This window comes from Bombus huntii, chromosome 18, assembly GCF_024542735.1.
Source record: "Bombus huntii isolate Logan2020A chromosome 18, iyBomHunt1.1, whole genome shotgun sequence".
In the NCBI taxonomy this organism is placed as follows: Eukaryota; Metazoa; Arthropoda; class Insecta; order Hymenoptera; family Apidae; genus Bombus; species Bombus huntii.
Genome location: NC_066255.1, coordinates 1,993,678 through 2,015,105, shown reverse-complemented (window position 1 = coordinate 2,015,105; position 21,428 = coordinate 1,993,678). Strand labels below are relative to the sequence as shown.

The window sequence follows — 21,428 nt, the reverse complement described above, 5'->3', positions numbered from 1 at the left end:
TAATTAACAGAATCTCATATGTATAATTTATTTGCAAAATACTTAATTATTTTATATTTCAAGCTATATTTTTCTATATTAATATGACATTAAATGCATTATTGTACATGATATATGGCCTATATTTCTGAAAATTTATTTAAAAATCACTTTAATTACATAATGAGTGGAATACGTTTATTGCTATGTCCATCTTTTTATTATAAAACATTTATTATAATTTTAATAAAATTCTACATTAAATTAATCAATATTGAAATAATGAGTCTAAATCTAGATATAAACACAGCAGTTATTATAATCTTAATTACATACAAAGATTTGTGCAATATCAATAGATGTTGCTATACCTAAAACAATCTGTATATGATTTGTTAGATTGGTAATTGTTTCATATATAATATCATGTATTTATAATACGTTTCTAAATTAATTGTTTGTACATATTAAATCTATTTGAATTTTTTTATTACTTAAAGTTTTATAAAAACATTAAATTTTATAATAACTAACAACTTGTATTTTGTTCAAGCTATGTTTATAATATTATTTACAATTACATAATTAACAAACAAAAGTACTTAAAAGACAGCAACATTATAATAAATAGATTTTAAGAAAAATTAACAAATTTTCATAAAAAAGTATAAAATGTTGTCATTATTGTACTTACCATGATAATGAGAATAAATAAATTATTAATGGTAACAGATTTTTAATGTTTTGTATATATTTTCATTAAACAATTTTTTCAGACAAAAACTTTATATATGAGAATTTGTAAGAATACTTTAAATAACTGATGTCATTACGTCGTAAATCTAATCTTTGTCCTCGTTAAATCTAACAGAACTCCTAGCTGAAATAATAACATCCTGATTCCTATCACACCATGTATGCAAGTATATCTTCAGTTAGTTCTTGTATCACTTGAAGAAACAACATAATATCTGTTTATTCATTTTATTTAGTGAATATGAATATGTGCGATAAATTAATTATTATTGTGTGATATTGTTAAACATATATATGTATAAATATTATTGTAAAAGTTGCATACTTTAATCAATTACAATGTTCGTAACTAGTATATTAATATTGAAAATATTATTATTGAACAGTAGTTTGGCAGAATGGATAGATATGCCTCAATTTTCTAGTGAAAAAAAGATATATAGGTATGTATAACATCATATTAAATAGCATCAATTTTACTTTATCAGATATTTTTACATTTCTTATTCATAGAACACCTACAATAAAACAAGATCATTTTTATAAATTTGCTCAAAAAAATGTGGAAAATCAGTTCCATTATACATATGAAGATATTACTTATAAGGATGCAAAAACAAAACAAACAGCAGTTAATGAAAGTGGAAAATACAATTTCCATAATATGGAAAATAATATCAAAAAAGAATCAACTGTTTTTGATCAAGAAAATGTGTTTGTATCTAATCCAAAAAAATACAATGATACAGCAGTTCCTTCAATGACCAAGGTAATTACACTATTATATTTGAAGCTTTCTGTATAATGTTTAATTTTGAGAAACAATTAGTAATCGAAAGTTTTATTTTATAGAAACGGGAAAGAAATAAGCAGTACCTAAATGAATCTTTTACTTTTAATGATGCAGGACTATTGAACTACCTTCCAGTAGATATACTTAGAAGTGTTCATTATACTTTAAAATCTCAACCAACATCAATTGATGGAAAAATTCAATTTTTAAGAACATTCGAAAATACATTAATGGTTGAAATAGGTAACAATAAATAACGATAACAATGACACAATAACTGAGATCAAAAAATTAATTGATGTATATGACATGTCAATGAGTAATTTTTAAAGTATTTTCCAAAAAAAGTATTTTTAATAATGTTTTCAGAATCCCAACTTGCAGGAAGTATAACGGTTGCTCGCAAAAGAAGGGGTACTGAACATTATGATCACAGTTATGATCATGAGCATGCAGCTGGATTTCCCTCCATAGAAGGTGCACTTATGGCTATTTCATTTCTCACGTTTGCTGTGTATCTGGTTAGATTAGTCATGGTAATTAGTTATTTGTAATATCTATTATGTTATATACATATAACTAATGATTCATATAATAATTTTTTTCAGCTTTTATTCAGAAATATGAATAATTCTGCATCAACTACTACAGCTACCTTACTTCTTGGCAGAAGAAAAAAATCGATAGACAAATTTGACGATGATGCGACAATTATTCTTAAAAATTTATATAACTTTTCTTCTAAATTTTAATATAAAAAGAAAGTTACATACTAATTAAACAAATATCTTTAGCATTAACTATATTAAAATCTTCATAATCAAATCTCTATGTAACGTAAGCTGCTTTAATACTCAACTTTGTTCTGTATACTCTGTTTTACAATTTAGCAGAAACAGGTGGTGGTAATATAGGCAGTAATACTGCATTAAGATATGAACCTAATGGTCGTTTTAATGAAAGATTTTGCAACTGTGCAAGAATTTGTGTTAGTTTGACTTTATCTACTTGGTATGCATTTCGTTTCTCATAAGGTACTAAAATATCTTGTATTATGAGATTAGATATTGTACTATTAATTAAGTCGATTGATAAAGAATAGGGATGTTGTCCCCATTGCCGCTCTTCAAGAAATGCTTTTTCTATTTCTTTCTGTGCTTCAGTCAAAACTGCTTGTATCGTTATACAATTTGATTTTGATTCATCCCACTGTAAATGAAAACAGATTTTCTTCGTATATATATTAAAAAGATAACAAATGTAAAATAGTACGCAAATATTATTGAATTTTACCTCAAATAGGACAAGACATGTAACATATATTGTATCTATAAATGGTAGTATTACATTATAAAGGAGAGAGCATACTTTGGTATCTTCTCTTTGTATATATGTATTGTTCTGAATACTTATATAATTTTGTTTTAATAGCGAATTCAATGTTTCCTCCCATTCAGATTTTATTATAGATTCATCTTCTATTAAAGGCATTACAAATTCCGTAGTCAGTAGCCTTCTTAATAATACGTATCGTTTAAATGCATTTCCTACAAATAATGCAATAACATACCAATTTTGTTTGGTTTTTATATGTAACATGCTGTATGTATAAAATAATATTACCAAGTTCACTTCCTTCTATTCCCATTGCAACAGTAATAATAGCTGGTTTTATTAGAAAAGATAAAGCTGGATTTAGATAAATTGAAATATTAATGACAGGCACAGCTATTCTCATAGTTCTTTCTAATAAGGTATGACTTTTAACACGAATATTACTTCCCAGTTTTGTTGTTCTGTGTCTCTCTTTGAGTCTCAAAATTTGTGATGCATCAAATATAAGTAATTCTTCATGGCACTTTAAACTATTTAATATTTCTTGCTCCACGTTGCTTACATTTTGATTATTTGTATCAAATGATCTGTACGAACTTTTTTCTATAATACTAATATCTACATACTATATTAAGTCCTATTAGTATTTTTTGAAACTTACCTTCCTATATATATTGTAGCATTGAATACTTGTAAAAGCTTTTTACACCATAGATAATCACTGATTAAATAATTTAATGTATATGGATTATCTGGATGTACTTGACTTCTTTCATTAAATAATAAAGTAATTAAATTAAAAGGCATGAGTATTGTATTTTTTTTATGTGAATCTATTATACAATAGGCTAAGTTTTTAACAACAGATATCGGTAATTTTGCATAAGGTGATAATACTTTTGCTTTGCGGTGTTCCATAGTTAAAAATTGGCATGCAGAAATAGGTTCACCAACATTAAAAACAACAGATCCATAAGCATATGATTTTTGTAAAATAAATAGAGATTGAAATAAACCAGCAGTAGATTCTTTTGGTTTTGGCACTCCCAAAAGCTCATATGCAAATAACAATTCTTCTAGTGGTCGTTCATAGTTAATACTAATAGGTATAAAATATATATCAGGTACACTGCCTTCTAATAAACTCTCCAAAATAGTTGACAAAAGACCTTGAAATGAAACCATCTTTATATTATGTTTTCATTAAATATTAATTATATCAAAAAGTCATATTGGAATTATTAATTTTAACACACCGAACTTTGGTACGATGCTTTTTAAACTTCTACTTCGAGTGCCTTCAATGAAAAATTCAATTGCTCTGTCACTATGCTTTACTAGGGACATTACATACGCATTAAATATTCTTTTATATAATAAATCATTAGAAAAACTGCGCCGCATATAAAAAGCTCCCGATTTTCTTAATAATTCTCCTATTATGTACATGTGATAAAAATCCATTCCACTTGCAATGTTTGGAAGGGCCATATCGTAGGAGAATAAAATATATGATAATAATACAAAATCTAAGTAACTTCTATGAGAAGGTGCATAAACATATTGTACTTGAGAAATTTGCATTTCTTTTTTCATCTTATATATTGATTTCTCATTAATATAAATGCTCATAAAAATTCTTTTAAGAACTTTTGTAATAATTAAACCTGAAATTGAAGCATTACTTATAATTCCAGAAAATAAAGATATTATAATTTAAAATAAAAGACTTTAATTTTACCCATGAAACGAACACTGGGCAAATGTGCTTTATTAGCCATTTCATTTATTATTTTATAAGCTTCTTGGTTAACTTTTTTGATATCTGTTTCGAGTATTGCAGCCAAAGAAATAATTGCTAGCTTAACTTTTTCATCATTTAAAACTGCCTGTATTATTTCATTTCTGGAATATTTAGATTCTAATGGAAGTTTGTGTGGTGATAATGGATCCATTGACCGAGAAACCCACAAAATATCATAATCTTTTCGTCTTGCAAGCAATAAATCCACAAATTCTGGATATTGTTCCATTTTGAACATGAAATATCTGCAACAAATTTATTCTTTTTTAAATTCGTTTACCACGTTAGGAATATTTTATCAGGAGGATGACCAGTATTTAATTCAATAATGAATAATTAATATGCATTGATTCTCAATTTAAGTGACATTTAATTATTTAAATTTTATTCGTACGTACATACACTATGTACTATCGATCGTATTATGATTTGTTCGATTAATTACACCTCTTCTTCAAACATTCTACTTCCTTCTCTTAAACTTTCATGATAAAATTCTGCATTTTTTAATTAATATTTTTATTTACAATTATGGTGTACTAAAAGCTATTATTCGAAATACAAGTTTAATTGTTATTTGTATTATTTCACCGGTCGTAACTGAACTAATAACTTTATTTTATATACTTTTTAAAAGGTCCTATTATTCCTTGTTGCTCAAAAAGATAACGTATTTTTTATTTTTTTTCTTTTAATAAGTAAAATAGTTCAAAATCAACATGACAAAAATGATTAAAACTTTTATATTTCTCATATTATTATTTTAAGTATTTTATACATTCAATAATTATATTATATTTTAACACTGCAAGTAAATATTATGAAATGTAACATTTTATATATTCTAAATTTAATATTTAAAAATTAATGTACATAATATAAGAGAGATAATATAAAATCGACAAGCCGAGGAAATCTATGTTCCACGTTAATTCGAAGTATTTCCACTTGGCGTTGCTTCCGCTCTCTTGGCATTTTTACTTTTACCGACTAGTAGTCTATGTATATTCTTGATTTTAAATGAGCTATTGCCTTTTTTGAAGTGTCCCTCGCGTGGTTTACGTGTTAATAAAGGTGATTCAGTGATTATGGGTGGTGAAGAAGGTTTAGGAGTGACTACGGGTCAACCAAATCTTTATAAACAAGATCTCTCGAAGCTTGTGAGTAATAAATATATAATTATATCTTCATAATCTAACAAGCTTTCATTATGTTATATATAACCTTAATTCATATATTGTTAGCATACTATAATAATCTCTTTTTCCGTTGCATTAAATAAAAATGTTCACTGACAAAAATGTTGAGAAATACAATATTAATTTTTAAAAACTACATATTATTTGAAAAATTTCTTTTATTATTGAAATATTTTGTTTTATCAATCGTTGATGACATCTAGAATTTATATACATCATATTATCACATAACAATTTATAAATATATTGTTTTTTGCTGAATTATATGCTTTTATATTTATATTAACAATGTCAACATATGATTTTGTTACTAATAAGAATTTATCATCAGTTTTTGTTTTGCATTTTCATAAAAATTAATGTTTGTAATATAAGTTTTATAGACTACAAAAACATAGTACGTTTACAATTTTGTAAAAGTACATTTTTATAAATTTATTTCATAGGAATAAAATGTAACATACATTTTTTTGTTCTAATTTGTTGCCTTCTTTATAAGTTCTTACATTGGCGATATTTTATTATCTTAATATCAAAATGTATAAAATTCTTGTTATTTAGGATGTCAGCAAATTAACTGCACTATCTCGCGAGGTTATTAGTAGACAAGCAACAATTAATATTGGTAAATATAATCTTCCTATGGCTATAAAGATACATATAAAACATACTGCACAAAAACAATTTTTTAGACATATATAAATTTGAAATCTTATGTGTAGGTACCATTGGTCATGTAGCACATGGAAAGTCTACAATTGTAAAAGCTATATCGGGAGTGCAGACTGTTCGTTTTAAAAATGAATTAGAAAGGAACATTACTATTAAACTTGGTAAGTAGATGCAAGTCTTATATAAAATTGACACATTGTTGTGAGATATGTATGTCCTCCACTAGCTAAGTTATTATAATATTTTTTACATAAAACCAACATTAATTCAGATCAATACTGAAACAGAATTGTTTTTAACAATATATTTCTTATTTATGTTTAAAAAATATTATATATTGCTTTTAATATAACAATGAAAAGTGTAATACATATGTACAAAGTAAAAGAAAATAATTTTTTTTATAAATATAAAAGACATTAATTTTAAGAAAATTAAAATATCATATACTATATTATTTATTTATTTATTATTACTTAGTCTGTGCCTTTCAGCTTTGGACAAGCTTTTGGTTTTACATCTCGTTTACCTATTTCGCTTCTTATATATCTACCTCCCTTCTTATCCACTCTATTATATTGCACTCCCTTAATTATTCTGTCTCTAAAACTGCAGCAACTTTTGGGCTTTTGCCTCCTTGCTGTGCTTCCTTATTGTCGTTCCTCCCCATCTTGTATTGCCCTTCTTTTCTCCATTATTGTTTTTAGTTCTGTTAGTCCTTCTCCAGTCTCATTTAGTATTTTTTCTGTGTCCTTTGGTCCTCCCATTATTTCACATTCTTCTATTACATGTCTCAGGTCTTCTTCTTTTCTTCTACATAGTCTGCATCTTTTTTCTCCCCCTTCTTTCCAGTATTCCCCTGCTTTGGTCTCGTTCCCACATGTGAATCTTGCCTTCTATACTTCCACTTCATCCACCCTTCTAAGTACTTTGGTAATTCTTCTTTGGCGATATTTCTGTAATGTATATTATATTTGGATTCCCTTATCCTTTTCTCCCTCTCTTCTGCTTCTCTCTTTCTTCTTTCTTCTATAATTTGGTCTACTGTCATCCTTCCTTGCTCTTCTCTTGCTTCCATCTGTGTCCCTTCATTTCTCACATCTTCTAGTCTCTTCTTTCTCCTTCTTGCTCTTTTCCCTTCTTGACCATTTCCCCAGTTTCTCTTTCTTTCCTTTATGCACTCCTTTACTAGTTCCTTTTTTGATTCTATGGCTTTCCCTTCATACCTTGCTGCTCTTCTTAATGCTTTTTCTTTGATTTCTGTTAGCTTGCATTCTTCTACCAATATATAATTTGGTGTTGTCATATCTAAACCTAAGATCAATTTCACATATCTTCTTTGTATTCTATCCAGTCTTTCTTCCATGTTCCAGCCCCATACCTCTGTTCCAAACAGCGCCACGCTCTCTACCAGTGCTCTAAACATCTTCATTCTCCTCTTGTAGTCCTGTTTGAAAATCCGTTCTCCCACGCTCCATGTTTTCTTCGTTGCTATTGTTGCTCTCTTTTTCCTGTCTTGTATGTGTTTCTCATGACTGCCGTTTTTCTGTAGTATGTACCCTAGGTATCTTAACTCATCCACTTTTTCTAATTCTCGCTCTCCCCATTTCCATTTTCTTTGTCTTCTCTTGTTCTTTCTTTTTCCAAAAACTACTATGTCTACTTGGTCTTTTCCGTGCTCAGTTCCAATTCGGTTTCCTTTAAAATTTTTTTGAATTTCTTTAGCATTTCCTTTAGCTCCTCTTCTCTATCCGCCATCAGCACAATATTGTCTGCATATGTCAATGACCATACCTTTCTTTCTCCTTCCACTATTCCCCCGGCTTGTCCTTTCCTTATCTCTTCTTCCAGTCCTGTCACATAGATTTTGAATAATGTCGGGCTCAACGGGCACCTTTGTTTGACTCCCCTCACTGTCCAAAATTCTTTTCTCACCACATTCTTTATTTCTGCGTACAGCTCTTTTATCCTTCAAATTAGTTTTTCACTAATCCCCATTTTTCTCATTTTCTCCTCCAATTTCTCTCTATTTAGCCTTGAATGCTGCTTTTAAGTCCGCAATGCAGGTATATAGTTTCCCTTTTTCTCTACTCAACTGTAAAATATTATACACATTACTAACTATATAATTGATTTTTAAATGATTAATACAAGAAAAAGATAGATTATTACTAATGCCAAAAATATTCAAAATTATCAATATTTACATTTCAATATATATATCGGAGATGTAGGGATAATGGGCCTTTCTTTTGGAATTTTGGGAAGATTCCCAATACTTTGGTCTAAACTGTTTGTTATAGCTGTTCATTATAGAATTATAATAGTGGGCTTGTGGTCGAGGTGACACAACTGGTCACCGAACGTAGCCACGGTCACGGGATGAACGTTTTACTTAACAGTAGAAGTACCAATATTGAGGGACACACGTTGTATTAACAAACAAGTTCCGAGGCAGGAGCAATGACGACTCTACGCGAGTCTGCCTAGTAACGGCGCTTGGAATTTTGTTGATAACCCCGATCGATATGCAATTGACAAATGTGATCGTGTCAGTCTTTTATTCTTATGATCACCTTGGAGAGTTTACACACAACGTCAGTCTGTCAGTCTGAAAGATACCGTATGTCACAGCTAACGTCATTTTGAGTATCAACACATATCCAATTGTATAAAGAGTTATCCCATTGACCGTGGATTCGTTTGAACCTAAGAACATTATCTTTACTTTAAGAGTGTCTTATAATCACGTTTAATTGTTAAACCCTGTTAAATCAACTCTTGTACATATCACTGTAAATATAAACCTCTTTGAACTATTACAATGACTTGTCCTAATGAAGATACGCAACGTACCCCAAGAACCAGTGCCAACCCGACAAACCCAACATATATAATAAAAACTGTGTAAAGTCAAAACATAGATTTAATACAGTGACTCCCAAAAATATTTGGATGATTACTATGATAATATTACAATATGACTAACTTCATGGCTTGATATTTCAGTTATTTATAAGGCAATCGCCCTGGTTAGTTTTTTAATAACAGATCATTTATTATTATTAATAAGAATTATTTTTATCATTTATTTAATATAATTCACTATCACAAAATAATTTTAATACCTCATGATGAGAAACCATTTTATTTTAGAACACGTTTTAATCTGTTTGACATATTATTTACACTTTTTTTTAAATATTCTACAGTTACATATGACCATTCATTTTCGAGTCATTGTTCTAATTCGACTATTGAAAAAATTGTAGTTTTCCAAATTATTCTATGTAATTCACCTTATGAATGTACTATATATGCATGCTTTGTCATTGTCCTGATAAAACTTAATTCTATTATGAATTCCTATTTTTTTTTTTTTTTTTTTTTTTTTTTTTTTTTTTTTTTTTTTTTTTTTTTTTTTTTTTTTTTTTTTTTGACATTTTGAACTAAATTGTTTTTACATATGCTTAAGTAAAGATTTTTATCCATAATGTTGTCATCAAGTTTTCAACTTCGTATGATGAAATACAGCCCTGGACCATTACACTAGCTTCCCTATGTTTCACTGTACCTCTTGTACTTTTAAAGTAGAATTTTTTAATCAGTTTTTGCCATACCAAAGTTCTTCCATCAGAATTATAAAGGTTGAATTTGCTTTTGTTAATAAATACTACATCTTTCCACCATGAATCATTCTTAGAAATTAGCTCTTTTATAAAATTGACTTGTTTCTCCCTATTCTCATTCATAAAAAATTGTTTTCTGACTACTGTTCCATTGTTTCCAGCTTGTCTGATAATTCTTTGAACTGTTCCAATCGAAACGTTTTTGTAGCTTGCTTCTAATACCTCACTAACTATTTTTGGGGCATTTATTTGCGGATTTTCTTTCCCTTTTGAATAATTCTGTTTTTCTCCTTTGTACTTAAGAGACTTAGTCTTCCAGTTTGTGGAATATATTCAATGTGATCCTCGAAATAAAATCGTTGAATGATATCTGCAACAATATTTTTGCTTATATGGAGCATAGCATCAGTTTCACGATAGGTTCTTCCCTTTTTCTGGTGGAAAATTATAAATTGCAGCATGTTGAATGCCGTATTATTTCTTTTGCGACTCATTTTGGACGAGGTCATTTTTACTATTGAGAAATAGAGATTTTTCTGCTTTCTTGGAATATCGGGTTGCCAGAAGGAGATAAACAGATAAATATAAAATATGTCCGAATATTTTTGTGAACTGAAAGTACGGCGTTATTTTCTTCGGCAACTTTTACTATGCAATGTATGTGAATTTACCAAATAAATTATATGTTTTCATATTATTAAAAAAATAACCAGGGCGATTGCTTTATAAACAACATAGAACCATAAAATTAGTCATTCTGTAGTGTGTAGTGTACGAATGTTTTTGAGAGTCACTGTATATTATATACATTACTTACTTTAACAATTAGAATAGATAAATTATTAATAAAGGCATATCAATTACAGTTTGTATGAGTGATAGGTTTGAGTTTTTTTTTTTTGAGGGAAAAAATAAAGTTTAAACAAAATTGTTAACTAGAAAAGTATTAATATATTTATACTTAATAATTTTGTAAAAGAACGAATTCTATCTAAAATTATTTTAGGCGTTATTTCCGCTATATTTAAAGAAAATATTTATATTTAGAAAGAATTACTTCTTGTTCTTCATTGTATTATATTCTTTATCATTGTATTATATTCTTTATCATTTCCTACATAGATGGCGCTAATCGTCAAAAACTGTCGCCATTTCATTAAATGTACTTCCGAGTAGCTGAATCAAAAATGTTTTACAACTGACATATTTGAACATTTAATTCTATTTCTAGTATTATGTAATTATTTAAAATATTATATATTATAATTTGTTTAATTATACGTAATAATAGTAATACTATTTCTTTTATTTCTTCCAAGTTATGTCATTTTTCGTATTTATATTTTATTTAAATTGCTTAGTAAACATATTAAATAAAATATAATTAATTTATTCTCGTAATGATTTTAAAGTGCACAATTATCTACATATATTAGCATATAAATGAATTATTTTATTAATAAAGTAAGGTTAAATTTAAGTACAAATACAAAGGATAATAGAACATACTAAAATATTGATATAGCAACATAAATATAATATTCAGTTTGCAATAAAAATTTCACATATAATTTAATACACAAGTAAGTTTTTAATGCACTCTTCATGCATGATTATTTTTAATTGTAATAAATTAAATGTGTGCACTAGTTAGTATATTTCATGCATTAAAAAATAAATGATCATATACAATTGAAAGATTTAAATAATTATCGATTAAAGCATACCTTAATAAATTGACTTAAAGTGCCAAAAATTTGTTGATAAAACCAAATTATTTCTGTGATTCAATTTGATATAATAGACAATGTGTGAGTGTGAACATATCTTTGTAATATAATGTATAACTTTAAGGTAAGTATAATTACATTTATTAATTAAATTTTTTATATATATCAAATTTTTTATATAAATTTTTAAATTTATACATATATAATTATTATAATATACAATGTACAAATTTATTTATAATGTAAAGAAATATAATAAAGAGCTAATAATTTCTGTTATATGAAGTTAGTGTTTTATTTATGAAAATCTTAGAAATTGGCTTAAGGTGTTTTAAAACATATTATTATTGTTTTATAATAATTATACCTTACAGTGTAATTGTAAATATAAATACAAAATTAATATTAAGGTGTGCTTTAGTCATTAAGTATATATATTATCTCAGAAAATCAGCTGATTTACCATATTCATATTATAAGATTTAAACATGAATCTTCCAAATAATTTAATGGAAACTTGAAGTAATAATTTATAACATTCAAAAATGCTACTATATAATGTGTACATTCTTTTGCATAAACATTGTATAAGTTATATTAATTTTCTTATAATGGCACCAAACATTTTCCTCAATAAATGACAGAGAAGAGCGAAGAGGATTCAAGGGATTCTTGATGTTCAAGGTGATAACGTTAATACTAAGAGAAAGGGGAGAAACAATTATACAAGTTAAACACAAAATATGGGAAAGTGTGACTGGAGAGAATGACATCCTTTAAATGTTTGGCATTACAGACGCTCATGCAGAGGGCAATACCAGAGGGGAACAAGAAGAAAATCTTGGTTACGCAAGCGAAATGTCTTCTACACCAGAAAAAAGGCCAGCTTCTCCAGGATTAGTTCAACCATTGGCCAAACATCGAAAGCTTGATCAAAGATTTGTTTCTTCTGAAAAAAATAATTACAATGATAACTCTTACCATGATGATAAATCAAAGAGCAACAACTTAAACAGTAATAATGTTCATTTTAAAAAAAACCAAGAAGAGAAACAAGTAATCAACGATAGAAGAGATCTGAATTTTTCTGATAATCAAGAAATTAGTACAGAAAATATAAGACTAAGCAAATTAAATGCCAATACCAATATTGAAATGTATCAAATAGACTACAAAAAAAATTTACAAAATATTAGACTGAAGGAGCTCAGAGTTATATTGGAAGATGTAAGATATATGGATATAAAACATGAAAATAAGAAGAGAATGAAAAAGTTACTAATGGAGACTACCCTTTGGGAAGTAGAAAAGATTCTTGCAAAGAAAGAATTAAAAGGTGTGCCAACTTATTTAATCAAATGGAAGAATTGGAATTCACAGTATAACACATGGGAACCGGCGTCGAATTTAGTAAACTGCCCAGATGTTCTAGAAGAGTTTGAAAAGAGTAGATTACAATTGATCGATCGTTTCAAGAAGAAAACAAATTTTTATCCGAACGATAGGGATATTGGAGAATTTTTAAATTATCTTAAGTGTAGAGGAGAGATGATAACATCAATTTCGGTAGAACCAAATACAGTATATATTAATATAACCAAATATTTACATCTAAAGTATGTCAAAAATAGTAAATTGGAGAAAGTTATAAAACATGATATTCTCCGTATGTTAGTCATTGATTTAAGGAAAAAACAGTTAGAATCTTTAGAAGAGTGGGAAAATGAAATGAATACTATCACTAAAGGTAAACCATTAATACGGGTGGAGAATGTAATAGACTTGGAAACAGCACCTCGAGACTTCTATTATATAGAAGATTATCTACCTGGTAATGGAGTCATAATACCTGATGATCCACCTATTGGTTGCGAATGCAAGTCTTGTAATTCTAAGACAAACTGTTGCTTTGCCCAGGATAACGGACTATGTCCGTACACCCCGTCATGTAAGATTCGAGTTCCACCTGGAACACCGATATACGAATGTAACAAACGATGCAACTGCGACATGAACTGCTTCAATCGAGTAGTGCAACGTGGCAGCAAGATGAAGTTTTGCATTTTTAGAACTGCCAATGGACGGGGTTGGGGTGTAAAAACATTACAAGCGATTAAAAAAGGTTGTTTTGTCACACAATATGTGGGCGAAGTCATAACAAATGAGGAGGCCGAAAAGCGTGGCAAAGAATACGATGCCGCTGGTAGAACATACTTATTTGATCTTGACTATAATGAGTCTGAAGAAGAATGTCCATATACTGTAGATGCTGCCGTATATGGCAACGTTTCGCATTTCATCAATCATTCTTGCAATCCAAATCTCGCTGTCTATGGTGTTTGGATCAATTGTCTTGATCCGAATCTTCCTAAGCTTGCATTGTTTGCATTGAGAGATATTAAACAAAACGAAGAAATTACCTTCGATTACATGTGTCAATCATCAAAGAATAGTGAAAATTCTATAAAGCAAAATATGTCGATGAAAGAGAATTTAAATATATATATGAACACGGAATTTCAAGAGGAGTTAGAACTACGTCCAGAGACACCAGAATCAGACTTGTCGAACATTAGAACCTTATGCAAATGTGGCGCTCAAAGTTGTAGACGATACTTGTTTTGAATAACTGTTCACAAATTTATTATACTAACAGCATTATAAACATGTAGTTTTTATCAGTTTGATAATCGTGCGAGCAACTAAATAGATTAAATACTATGTTACTAGAATCGAATTGAATTTCAGCTATTTCTCTATTCATTTAATTATTAAACAATAGATTATATACTTACTTACAAAATAGTTAAAATACTTAGGAAACGTTTGATAAAGTTTTTACAATTTTATATATATTTGTTAGAAATAATTATAGTTGAATTGTATTACATGTTATAGTTAATATCTTTCTCTTTACTGTCACAAATTATTCAAAATGACAAAACGGGAGTGACAAATTTTACTGTTTTCGATTATTTATATGAATGTTATCATAAACTTAATATCACAATATGTAATGCATTATATCACATAATATAAAATGTTTATGATTAAATGCTCGTAATTTTAATATAAATAATCATTAGAAACCTCTATATATAATAATATTCACATAAAAAGAATCGTTTCATGTTAAGAATGTTATGTAGTATAGTTTAAAAATAAGAAGTTATTTTTGGTAAACAAATGAAATATTACCAGTAAAAGTAACTTGAAGTGGTATAATAATAAAATAAATTACTTTAGACACATAGACACTTAGTCATAGGATTGCAAATCATGAATATCAAAAACTTAACATTTATTTTTCATGTATGATCTATTGTATGTGTATAGAATACGTACAATATATTTTCATTTGATGTTTCTATGAAACTATAATATTATATTAAAATCATTTTGCTAAAAGTGCACCATTTAAGTTGAAATTATAAAAAATATTTGTAGTAAAAATAAACTTTCAATGTGTAAATTATTGTAATACAATTTCATGTATGTCAAATTCTTACAATAATTTTAAATTCTAATTAATAGTAACATAATAACATTCCCACGTATACAAACATTGATTGTTAAATATATTAACAATTAAAATAATTTATATAACTCAAAAAAATGAAATAAAGAATTAAATAAAAACTTATATTTCGTTATAAAAAAATAATTTTATTGAATTTTGAAATTATTATAAGACTATTGGCTTTTGTTTAATTGTCGTATTAATATTTTGAATTCATATAAAATAAATATTCTCGCAACAATTTTAAAATTATTTAAAAGTATGTATAAAAAAATGTTTCGTTGAATGTAAACAAATAAATTCATATTATTATATTAGTAATTTATCTATTTTTATATCCTATAATTAATTTTGATTTTACCTATTCATTAATCAGGACAAAATTTATAGGAATATAGAATTAGAGCAAATCTATTTAAATAAAATAATATCACGAATATTTTTAATTGGCTCATTTCAGGATACGCGAATGCAAAGATTTATAAGTGTGATAATGAAAAATGTCCAAGACCAGGATGTTACATATCCGGAGGTTCGAGCAAAGACGATTCATTTCCTTGTTTACGTCCAGTTTGTTCTGGACGATTTCAACTTGTACGTCATGTATCCTTCGTTGACTGTCCAGGACACGATATCCTTATGGCAACTATGCTGAACGGTGCTGCTGTCATGGATGCAGCTTTGCTCTTAATTGGTACATAGTCAAATTCTTTTATATTATTGTATCTGGAATGATAGTTATTTGAAATATTGAAATTAATAAATATTTATTTTGTAGCCGGTAATGAGTCGTGTCCCCAGCCTCAAACATCAGAACATTTGGCTGCCATTGAAATTATGAAATTGAAACATATTGTAATTCTGCAAAATAAGATAGATTTAGTAAAGGAAGCACAAGCAAAGGAACAATATGAGCAAATTTTGAAATTCGTACAGGGTATTTTAATCTTGATAATAATTCTATAATGAATTTACACGAATTGTTATTGATATGCATATATAATATTAAAAACATGATGTTTTCTCTAAATTAGGTACAGTAGCTGAAGGAGCGCCCGTAATACCAATTTCTGCACAACTCAAGTATAATATTGAAGTCTTGTGCGAATATATTACGAAAAAAATTCCAGTACCTTTAAGAGATTTCACTTCGGAACCGAGATTAATTGTAATTCGGTCGTTTGACGTAAATAAACCTGGTTGTGAAGTAGATGATCTGAAAGGCGGCGTTGCTGGTGGAAGTATTTTAAGAGGAGTATTAAAAGTACGCTAAAAATACACTTTTGTTATTATGCTTACGTGAATGTAATTTTACGTATTTATTGTTTCCCAGGTGGGTATGGAAATTGAAGTTCGTCCTGGACTGGTTTCTAAAGACAGTGAAGGAAAACTGACCTGTCGACCCATATTTTCGCGGATAGTATCATTATTTGCTGAGCAGAATGAACTTCAATTTGCTGTTCCAGGTGGTCTCATAGGTAAGTAAGAGCAAATACCATAAAAGAAAAAAAACAAATTGGACAAAATATAAATCATAAAAGAAATTTGGTAATATTTGAAAAATAAATTTTAAGGTGTTGGAACAAAAATCGAACCAACATTATGCCGTGCTGATCGTTTAGTGGGGCAAATTTTAGGAGCTGTAGGAGCTCTACCTAAAATATTTATCGAACTCGAAATATCATATTATCTTCTTAAGCGATTGTTAGGTGTGAGAACTGAGGGTGATAAGAAAGGTGCAAGGGTAAATATATTTTGTGGAGATGTTATAATCAGATTTTTTTTAGTATATTTCTATTGTAATTATAAAGTATTTTTTTATAATAGGTACCAAAATTATCGAGAAATGAGGTGCTATTAGTAAATATTGGGTCATTAAGCACTGGAGGTCGTGTATTAGCCACTCGTGCTGATTTAGCTAAAATCAGCTTAACAAATCCTGTATGTACAGAAATTGACGAAAAAATTGCGTTGTCGCGTCGTGTTGAAAAACATTGGCGTTTGATTGGTTGGGGTCAAATTTGTGGCGGACAAACAATAGAACCAGTTATAGACCGAAAATAATTCCACGAATATCACGAGATAACAAAAATTTAATATAAAAAACAAATTGAAAATAATTTCTACAACATAGTGTTGTTCGAAATGTTTATAATAAAGTACGAAGTACATATAATTTGTGTATTATTTAATGCATTTTGCTTACTATTCTTATCCTGAACATAAGTAATATATAAAATCGATAGAAATGTTTTATAAAGCTTTTATAAAGCTTAAATAAATGTTTTATAAAGTTTTTATAAAGCATTTTCTTTATCACAAATAAAAATTTATCTTTCAACAAATTTTTGGATGACATAAATAGATACTTGATAGTTAATTGAGTTTTTTTGTGTTCAACTATTCTTTATTGTACATAAAAATAAATAGAAAAGAATTAAATATTGCGTATGAAATATTTTATTTGAATTATGTTAGATTAGGTATAGATATAAATCCTGGTTGAATATATGAAATTGACATTGAAACACAGGCTAATAGTATTGGTGAAGTGCCTGCATCTTGCATTAAACGGTGCAATTCAATTGGTTGTATAAATGAATCATCTTGTCTGAAATAAAAAAAAAACATTATTGTATAAGTTCTACAAAATAAATATAACTAATAAAAATAAATTACTTTATCACAACTACTCTGTAGAATGGAAGACCAGGATCTGCTTTTCTATAGTTTTGTGTATTGGAATAAACATTGTATGATATTTTGTACTTATTCTTTTTTCTTCTTACAATTTTCTCGGATGCAGACTTAATTATTTTAAGTTTACTGAAGACTTCTTCAAGACTATTTGCATTCTTTGATCCAACAAGAGGAGTGCGTAATTGTCCAACTACTTGTACTTCATTACAATCTTCAATTCCCGTATCTTCATCATCGATAGTGATCGTTTTTACTTCGCGCCATTTAGTCTTTAATTCCGACCATGATGACGCTCCTGGCAGTATTTTAAATGAACATTGATAAACTTCATCGTTATGATTTGATGTCATATTTGTGTTTTTATGATAATTTCGTGGCCAATATCTCTGACGAGGTTCTGTAAGTAATACACTTCCAGCTACGCTACAATGTATTGATGTATTTTCCACGATTCTTTGATGACATAATTTTCTTAATGGAAAGAAATTTTGATGAAAATTATGATAAAACTGGTTTCGAGTAAAAGAATGCCTAGTCACATTGTTACTTATATTTGGCATTGTCAAATTGTTCATTGGCAAAGATGTGAATCTGTTTTGATGAACAGTAGCACTATGATTATCAAGAGCAACAAATACATTTTGAAATGTAGTATTTCTATGATGCCAATATAGATTTTGGCTGTATGTATAAGGTGGTTTATTACTATATACATAGTTGGGATTAAAGTTCCCATGTTGTCTATGTTGCATGGAAAAATAATCTTGCATGAAAACATTGTGCGCATTTGTTGCTAAATTTTGATTAAATGGAGCAATGTTTGTATTTTTTCTAACGTTATTGTTACTTATAGAGATATTATTGCATTGATACATATTTTGACTTTCATTACTTTTTGCATGTTCTAGATTTTGACTAGATCGCAATCTTTTATCTGTTTGCTGTAATTTTTTTAATTTTGCACTTTCATAATGATAGATCGTTTTAACAGGTTTTATACTATGTGGTATGTATGCTCTTGAAACTTTTATTGTAATTGTGGATTGAAATGCAATGTTTGGAATTGAATCTAATAAATCTATTCGTGTTACTGGTTTTGGTATCTCTTGAATTTCATCATCAGAAAGTTCTATCACCTAATTGAAGGGAGAATATAAAAGAGGGAGAAACATTAATATTTTAACACTGTGAATATAACTATTATAAATATCATTATACAATACCTCATGTTTTGATTTCTTTAATTGTGAATTCTTTCTAGGTGGCGAAGATAATGTAGGTTTTCTTGAATTGCACTCAGAATTTTTATAATTAGAATCTAAAATATCAGTAGCTGATAATAGTTTATCTGTTCTTCTAGGTACTAATTTAACGTTGCGTTGTATGCGAGATGCTCGCCAATTTGCTGGTATATTACTTCCTTTGGTACAATCATTCATATTATCTTTGACAACTTTAATACTTCCTAATAAAGTCTCATCTGATATAATTTGCACCTTAGAATTCCGTCTTTTTTTATTTTCATCTATATTTACAGTTTGCAAAGTAATATCCGATCTTTTCCCGTTTTTCATATCCTTTTCGCATTCAACATTTGTAGATTGAGCTTCGATATTTTCTACTGCACAAAGAAGATCATTTATGATTTCAAAGACATTATTTGATATATCTTCATCTTCTGCTAGATCTTGAAAAATCCCTGTAGGAAAATTATTAATATTTGCATCAGTTCTTTTTGGACAACTAGCAGATTTTCCATTCTGTACATCTATATAATCTTTATCTTGCTGTTGAGTATCAGTTCTCCAAAGGCCATTTTCTGGCTCAACAATAACTTTACGTTTTATATTAGAATTTTTATCACTTTTTGTCTTTCTTTCTGAATCATAAACAAAACGTTGTATGCGATAACCATATCGTACTAACTGGCTATAAACTCTATATTCCTCTAATGAGCATTCAACATTATCAATTAGAAGTTCATAAGCTTGTTGGATGGACAATGCTACATCATTCCATGTAAGTTCTAAACAATTCTAAAACAGAAAATGTTTTATATTTTCTCTACCATATCAGGAAATAATTTCTGTAAATACATTAGTATTGTATTATAACATACAGCTTCTAGAAGAAACAATGCTTCTTCTGGTATTAAATACAAGGTGCCACTTTTCTCCAAACCAAAACTACTCCAATCTTGACCAGAGTATTTTGTTACTTTAGCTCTTTTCTGTTCAGGCAACCATTCTGCACTAGCTAACTGTGAAATACGATCTACTCTTTCTATAGCTATTAAATTTTTTCTAGTTATAATACCTTTTTCAATTTGCATATTTTGGAGCCAGGAATCATTTGGTTCAAATTGTTTCATTCCAGTTTTTGGAAGAGTTTTAACTGACTTCTCGTATTCATTCCATGCATTAAACTTCAAACCTTTATTTTCTATCAGTTCTTCTGCCCTGAAAAATATTAATGTTTTAAATATATGATATTAATTTCACACGAAAGAAATAAATAAGAGACATTGAAATATTTGTTATAAGATACTCACGTTAACATATTAACAGGTATCTCTGTTATTTCATTTGCCATGATTTTCTGCAACTTCAAAACAATACTTATATTCAATCAGTCAGTCATATTCTTGGTAAAATTCATTATAATTTATTGCCCGTACATAGAATTATCAAATCTTCAAGTTATCCATGGAACTTCAAAATGGGAAGCTCCGTAAGCAATTCATTATTTAATATTTAAATTTAGAGACATATATATATAAATACTGTTACATATCAATTGTTATTATTCATTCTATTCATGTTTTTGAGTTAAAGCTTAGAAAGCGCATAACAAAACTTAAAATATGCCGGTAAGTTACATTTAATAAAATAAATAAACCATTGGCATATAATGCATTAAGTGCATTTACGTAGTAACGAATAACAAGAGATATATATATCTATATATATATATATATACAGACTACGTAAATGCACAATATATGTATATATGTATATATTGCTAGAATAGTTTTCTGGTCAAATTTCATTCTGTGACGATTAAACGAATAAACGATTTATGTAAGGTTACAAAAAATAGGTATTTATATAGGTACTTACGTGTCACACATATGTAACTCAAAGTAGAAAGCAGTCTTTCCTATTGAGGAAGATATTACATTATCTCGTTACTATTGTAAAATTATTTCAGTTTCAATTGTATTACGTTTCATTTTCCAATGTACTTATTTTCACTTTTTCTTAAATACGAAATTAGATTTGAATTACATAGCTGTATAGTTACATCGATTA

The 21,428-nt window shown here is 28.1% G+C and overlaps 5 protein-coding genes across 15 annotated transcripts; 2 read left to right on the top strand and 3 right to left on the bottom strand.

Moving 5' to 3' along the window:
* Positions 1-70: 70 nt before the first annotated feature.
* LOC126875412 (uncharacterized) lies at positions 71-2,475 on the top strand. The gene is made up of 5 exons (XM_050638321.1): positions 71-1,178; positions 1,249-1,504; positions 1,588-1,771; positions 1,898-2,064; positions 2,137-2,475. The coding sequence occupies exons 1-5, from the start codon at positions 1,075-1,077 to the stop codon at positions 2,278-2,280; spliced, it is 855 nt and encodes a 284-aa protein (XP_050494278.1). The 5' UTR covers positions 71-1,074; the 3' UTR covers positions 2,281-2,475.
* LOC126875398 (dihydroxyacetone phosphate acyltransferase) lies at positions 2,221-5,399 on the bottom strand. The gene is made up of 7 exons (XM_050638287.1): positions 5,066-5,399; positions 4,605-4,912; positions 4,120-4,530; positions 3,525-4,032; positions 3,152-3,450; positions 2,822-3,075; positions 2,221-2,737 (listed from the first exon to the last, which is right to left on the bottom strand). The coding sequence occupies exons 2-7, from the start codon at positions 4,903-4,905 to the stop codon at positions 2,408-2,410; spliced, it is 2,103 nt and encodes a 700-aa protein (XP_050494244.1). The 5' UTR covers positions 4,906-4,912; positions 5,066-5,399; the 3' UTR covers positions 2,221-2,407.
* Positions 5,400-5,617: 218 nt separating this feature from the next.
* On the top strand, positions 5,618-17,604 carry LOC126875399 (eukaryotic translation initiation factor 2 subunit 3, Y-linked-like). 4 transcript variants are annotated; one of them, XM_050638291.1, is made up of 9 exons: positions 5,660-5,827; positions 6,428-6,491; positions 6,589-6,699; positions 15,878-16,111; positions 16,196-16,354; positions 16,452-16,681; positions 16,751-16,895; positions 16,992-17,161; positions 17,245-17,604. In XM_050638291.1, the coding sequence occupies exons 1-9, from the start codon at positions 5,756-5,758 to the stop codon at positions 17,479-17,481; spliced, it is 1,422 nt and encodes a 473-aa protein (XP_050494248.1). In that variant the 5' UTR covers positions 5,660-5,755; the 3' UTR covers positions 17,482-17,604. The 4 variants fall into 4 exon arrangements, with proteins under 4 accessions (XP_050494245.1, XP_050494248.1, XP_050494247.1 ...); XM_050638288.1 differs by lacking the exons at positions 15,878-16,111; positions 16,196-16,354; positions 16,452-16,681; ... (1 more) ...; positions 16,992-17,161; positions 17,245-17,604 and adding an exon at positions 12,694-15,480 and having other exon boundaries at positions 5,618-5,827; XM_050638290.1 differs by lacking the exons at positions 5,660-5,827; positions 6,428-6,491; positions 6,589-6,699; ... (4 more) ...; positions 16,992-17,161; positions 17,245-17,604 and adding exons at positions 11,272-11,750; positions 12,542-12,581; positions 12,694-15,510.
* LOC126875417 (chromatin assembly factor 1 subunit A-like) lies at positions 6,828-11,209 on the bottom strand. Of its 6 annotated transcripts, XR_007693409.1 has the most exons (5): positions 9,528-11,209; positions 9,346-9,441; positions 8,746-9,247; positions 8,333-8,633; positions 6,828-8,236 (listed from the first exon to the last, which is right to left on the bottom strand). XR_007693409.1 is itself a non-coding variant. In XM_050638330.1 (3 exons), exon 3 carries the CDS (start codon positions 7,968-7,970, stop codon positions 7,332-7,334), a length of 639 nt encoding a protein of 212 aa, XP_050494287.1. In that variant the 5' UTR covers positions 7,971-8,236; positions 8,333-8,633; positions 8,746-9,247; the 3' UTR covers positions 6,828-7,331. The 6 variants fall into 6 exon arrangements, 2 of the variants coding, with proteins under 2 accessions (XP_050494287.1, XP_050494286.1); XR_007693406.1 differs by having other exon boundaries at positions 9,346-11,209; XR_007693407.1 differs by having other exon boundaries at positions 8,746-9,441.
* Positions 17,605-17,859: 255 nt separating the features above from the next.
* On the bottom strand, positions 17,860-21,421 carry LOC126875396 (uncharacterized). Of its 3 annotated transcripts, none has more exons than XM_050638281.1 (6): positions 21,237-21,421; positions 20,669-20,721; positions 20,237-20,576; positions 19,341-20,153; positions 18,097-19,253; positions 17,860-18,028 (listed from the first exon to the last, which is right to left on the bottom strand). In XM_050638281.1, the coding sequence occupies exons 2-6, from the start codon at positions 20,707-20,709 to the stop codon at positions 17,887-17,889; spliced, it is 2,493 nt and encodes an 830-aa protein (XP_050494238.1). In that variant the 5' UTR covers positions 20,710-20,721; positions 21,237-21,421; the 3' UTR covers positions 17,860-17,886. The 3 variants fall into 3 exon arrangements, with proteins under 3 accessions (XP_050494238.1, XP_050494239.1, XP_050494240.1); XM_050638282.1 differs by lacking the exon at positions 21,237-21,421 and adding an exon at positions 20,795-21,177; XM_050638283.1 differs by lacking the exon at positions 21,237-21,421 and having other exon boundaries at positions 20,237-20,377; positions 20,434-20,576.
* Between the last annotated feature and the right edge of the window lie 7 nt (positions 21,422-21,428).

What these genes read in the sequence shown, in the direction of transcription:
- LOC126875412 (XM_050638321.1), top strand. Translation starts at nt 1,075, where the DNA reads ATGTTCGTAACTAGTATATTAATATTGAAAATATTATTATTGAACAGT. An exon ending in AGTGAAAAAAAGATATATAG is followed by an intron (nt 1,179 to 1,248) that starts GTATGTATAACA and finishes TCTTATTCATAG; the next exon opens with AACACCTACAATAAAACAAG. An exon ending in ATCTGGTTAGATTAGTCATG is followed by an intron (nt 2,065 to 2,136) that starts GTAATTAGTTAT and finishes AATTTTTTTCAG; the next exon opens with CTTTTATTCAGAAATATGAA.
- LOC126875396 (XM_050638281.1), bottom strand. Translation starts at nt 20,709, where the DNA reads ATGGCAAATGAAATAACAGAGATACCTGTTAATATGTTAAC. An exon ending in CATTGTTTCTTCTAGAAGCT is followed by an intron (nt 20,154 to 20,236) that starts GTATGTTATAAT and finishes TTTCTGTTTTAG; the next exon opens with AATTGTTTAGAACTTACATG. An exon ending in TAAAGAAATCAAAACATGAG is followed by an intron (nt 19,254 to 19,340) that starts GTATTGTATAAT and finishes CCCTTCAATTAG; the next exon opens with GTGATAGAACTTTCTGATGA.
- LOC126875398 (XM_050638287.1), bottom strand. Translation starts at nt 4,905, where the DNA reads ATGTTCAAAATGGAACAATATCCAGAATTTGTGGATTTATTGCTTGCA. An exon ending in GCCCAGTGTTCGTTTCATGG is followed by an intron (nt 4,531 to 4,604) that starts GTAAAATTAAAG and finishes CTTCAATTTCAG; the next exon opens with GTTTAATTATTACAAAAGTT. An exon ending in CATGTCTTGTCCTATTTGAG is followed by an intron (nt 2,738 to 2,821) that starts GTAAAATTCAAT and finishes TTTCATTTACAG; the next exon opens with TGGGATGAATCAAAATCAAA.
- LOC126875417 (XM_050638329.1), bottom strand. Translation starts at nt 7,970, where the DNA reads ATGAAGATGTTTAGAGCACTGGTAGAGAGCGTGGCGCTGTTTGGAACA.
- LOC126875399 (XM_050638288.1), top strand. Translation starts at nt 5,756, where the DNA reads ATGGGTGGTGAAGAAGGTTTAGGAGTGACTACGGGTCAACCAAATCTT. An exon ending in AACAAGATCTCTCGAAGCTT is followed by an intron (nt 5,828 to 6,427) that starts GTGAGTAATAAA and finishes CTTGTTATTTAG; the next exon opens with GATGTCAGCAAATTAACTGC. An exon ending in GAACATTACTATTAAACTTG is followed by an intron (nt 6,700 to 12,693) that starts GTAAGTAGATGC and finishes TTGGCATTACAG; the next exon opens with ACGCTCATGCAGAGGGCAAT.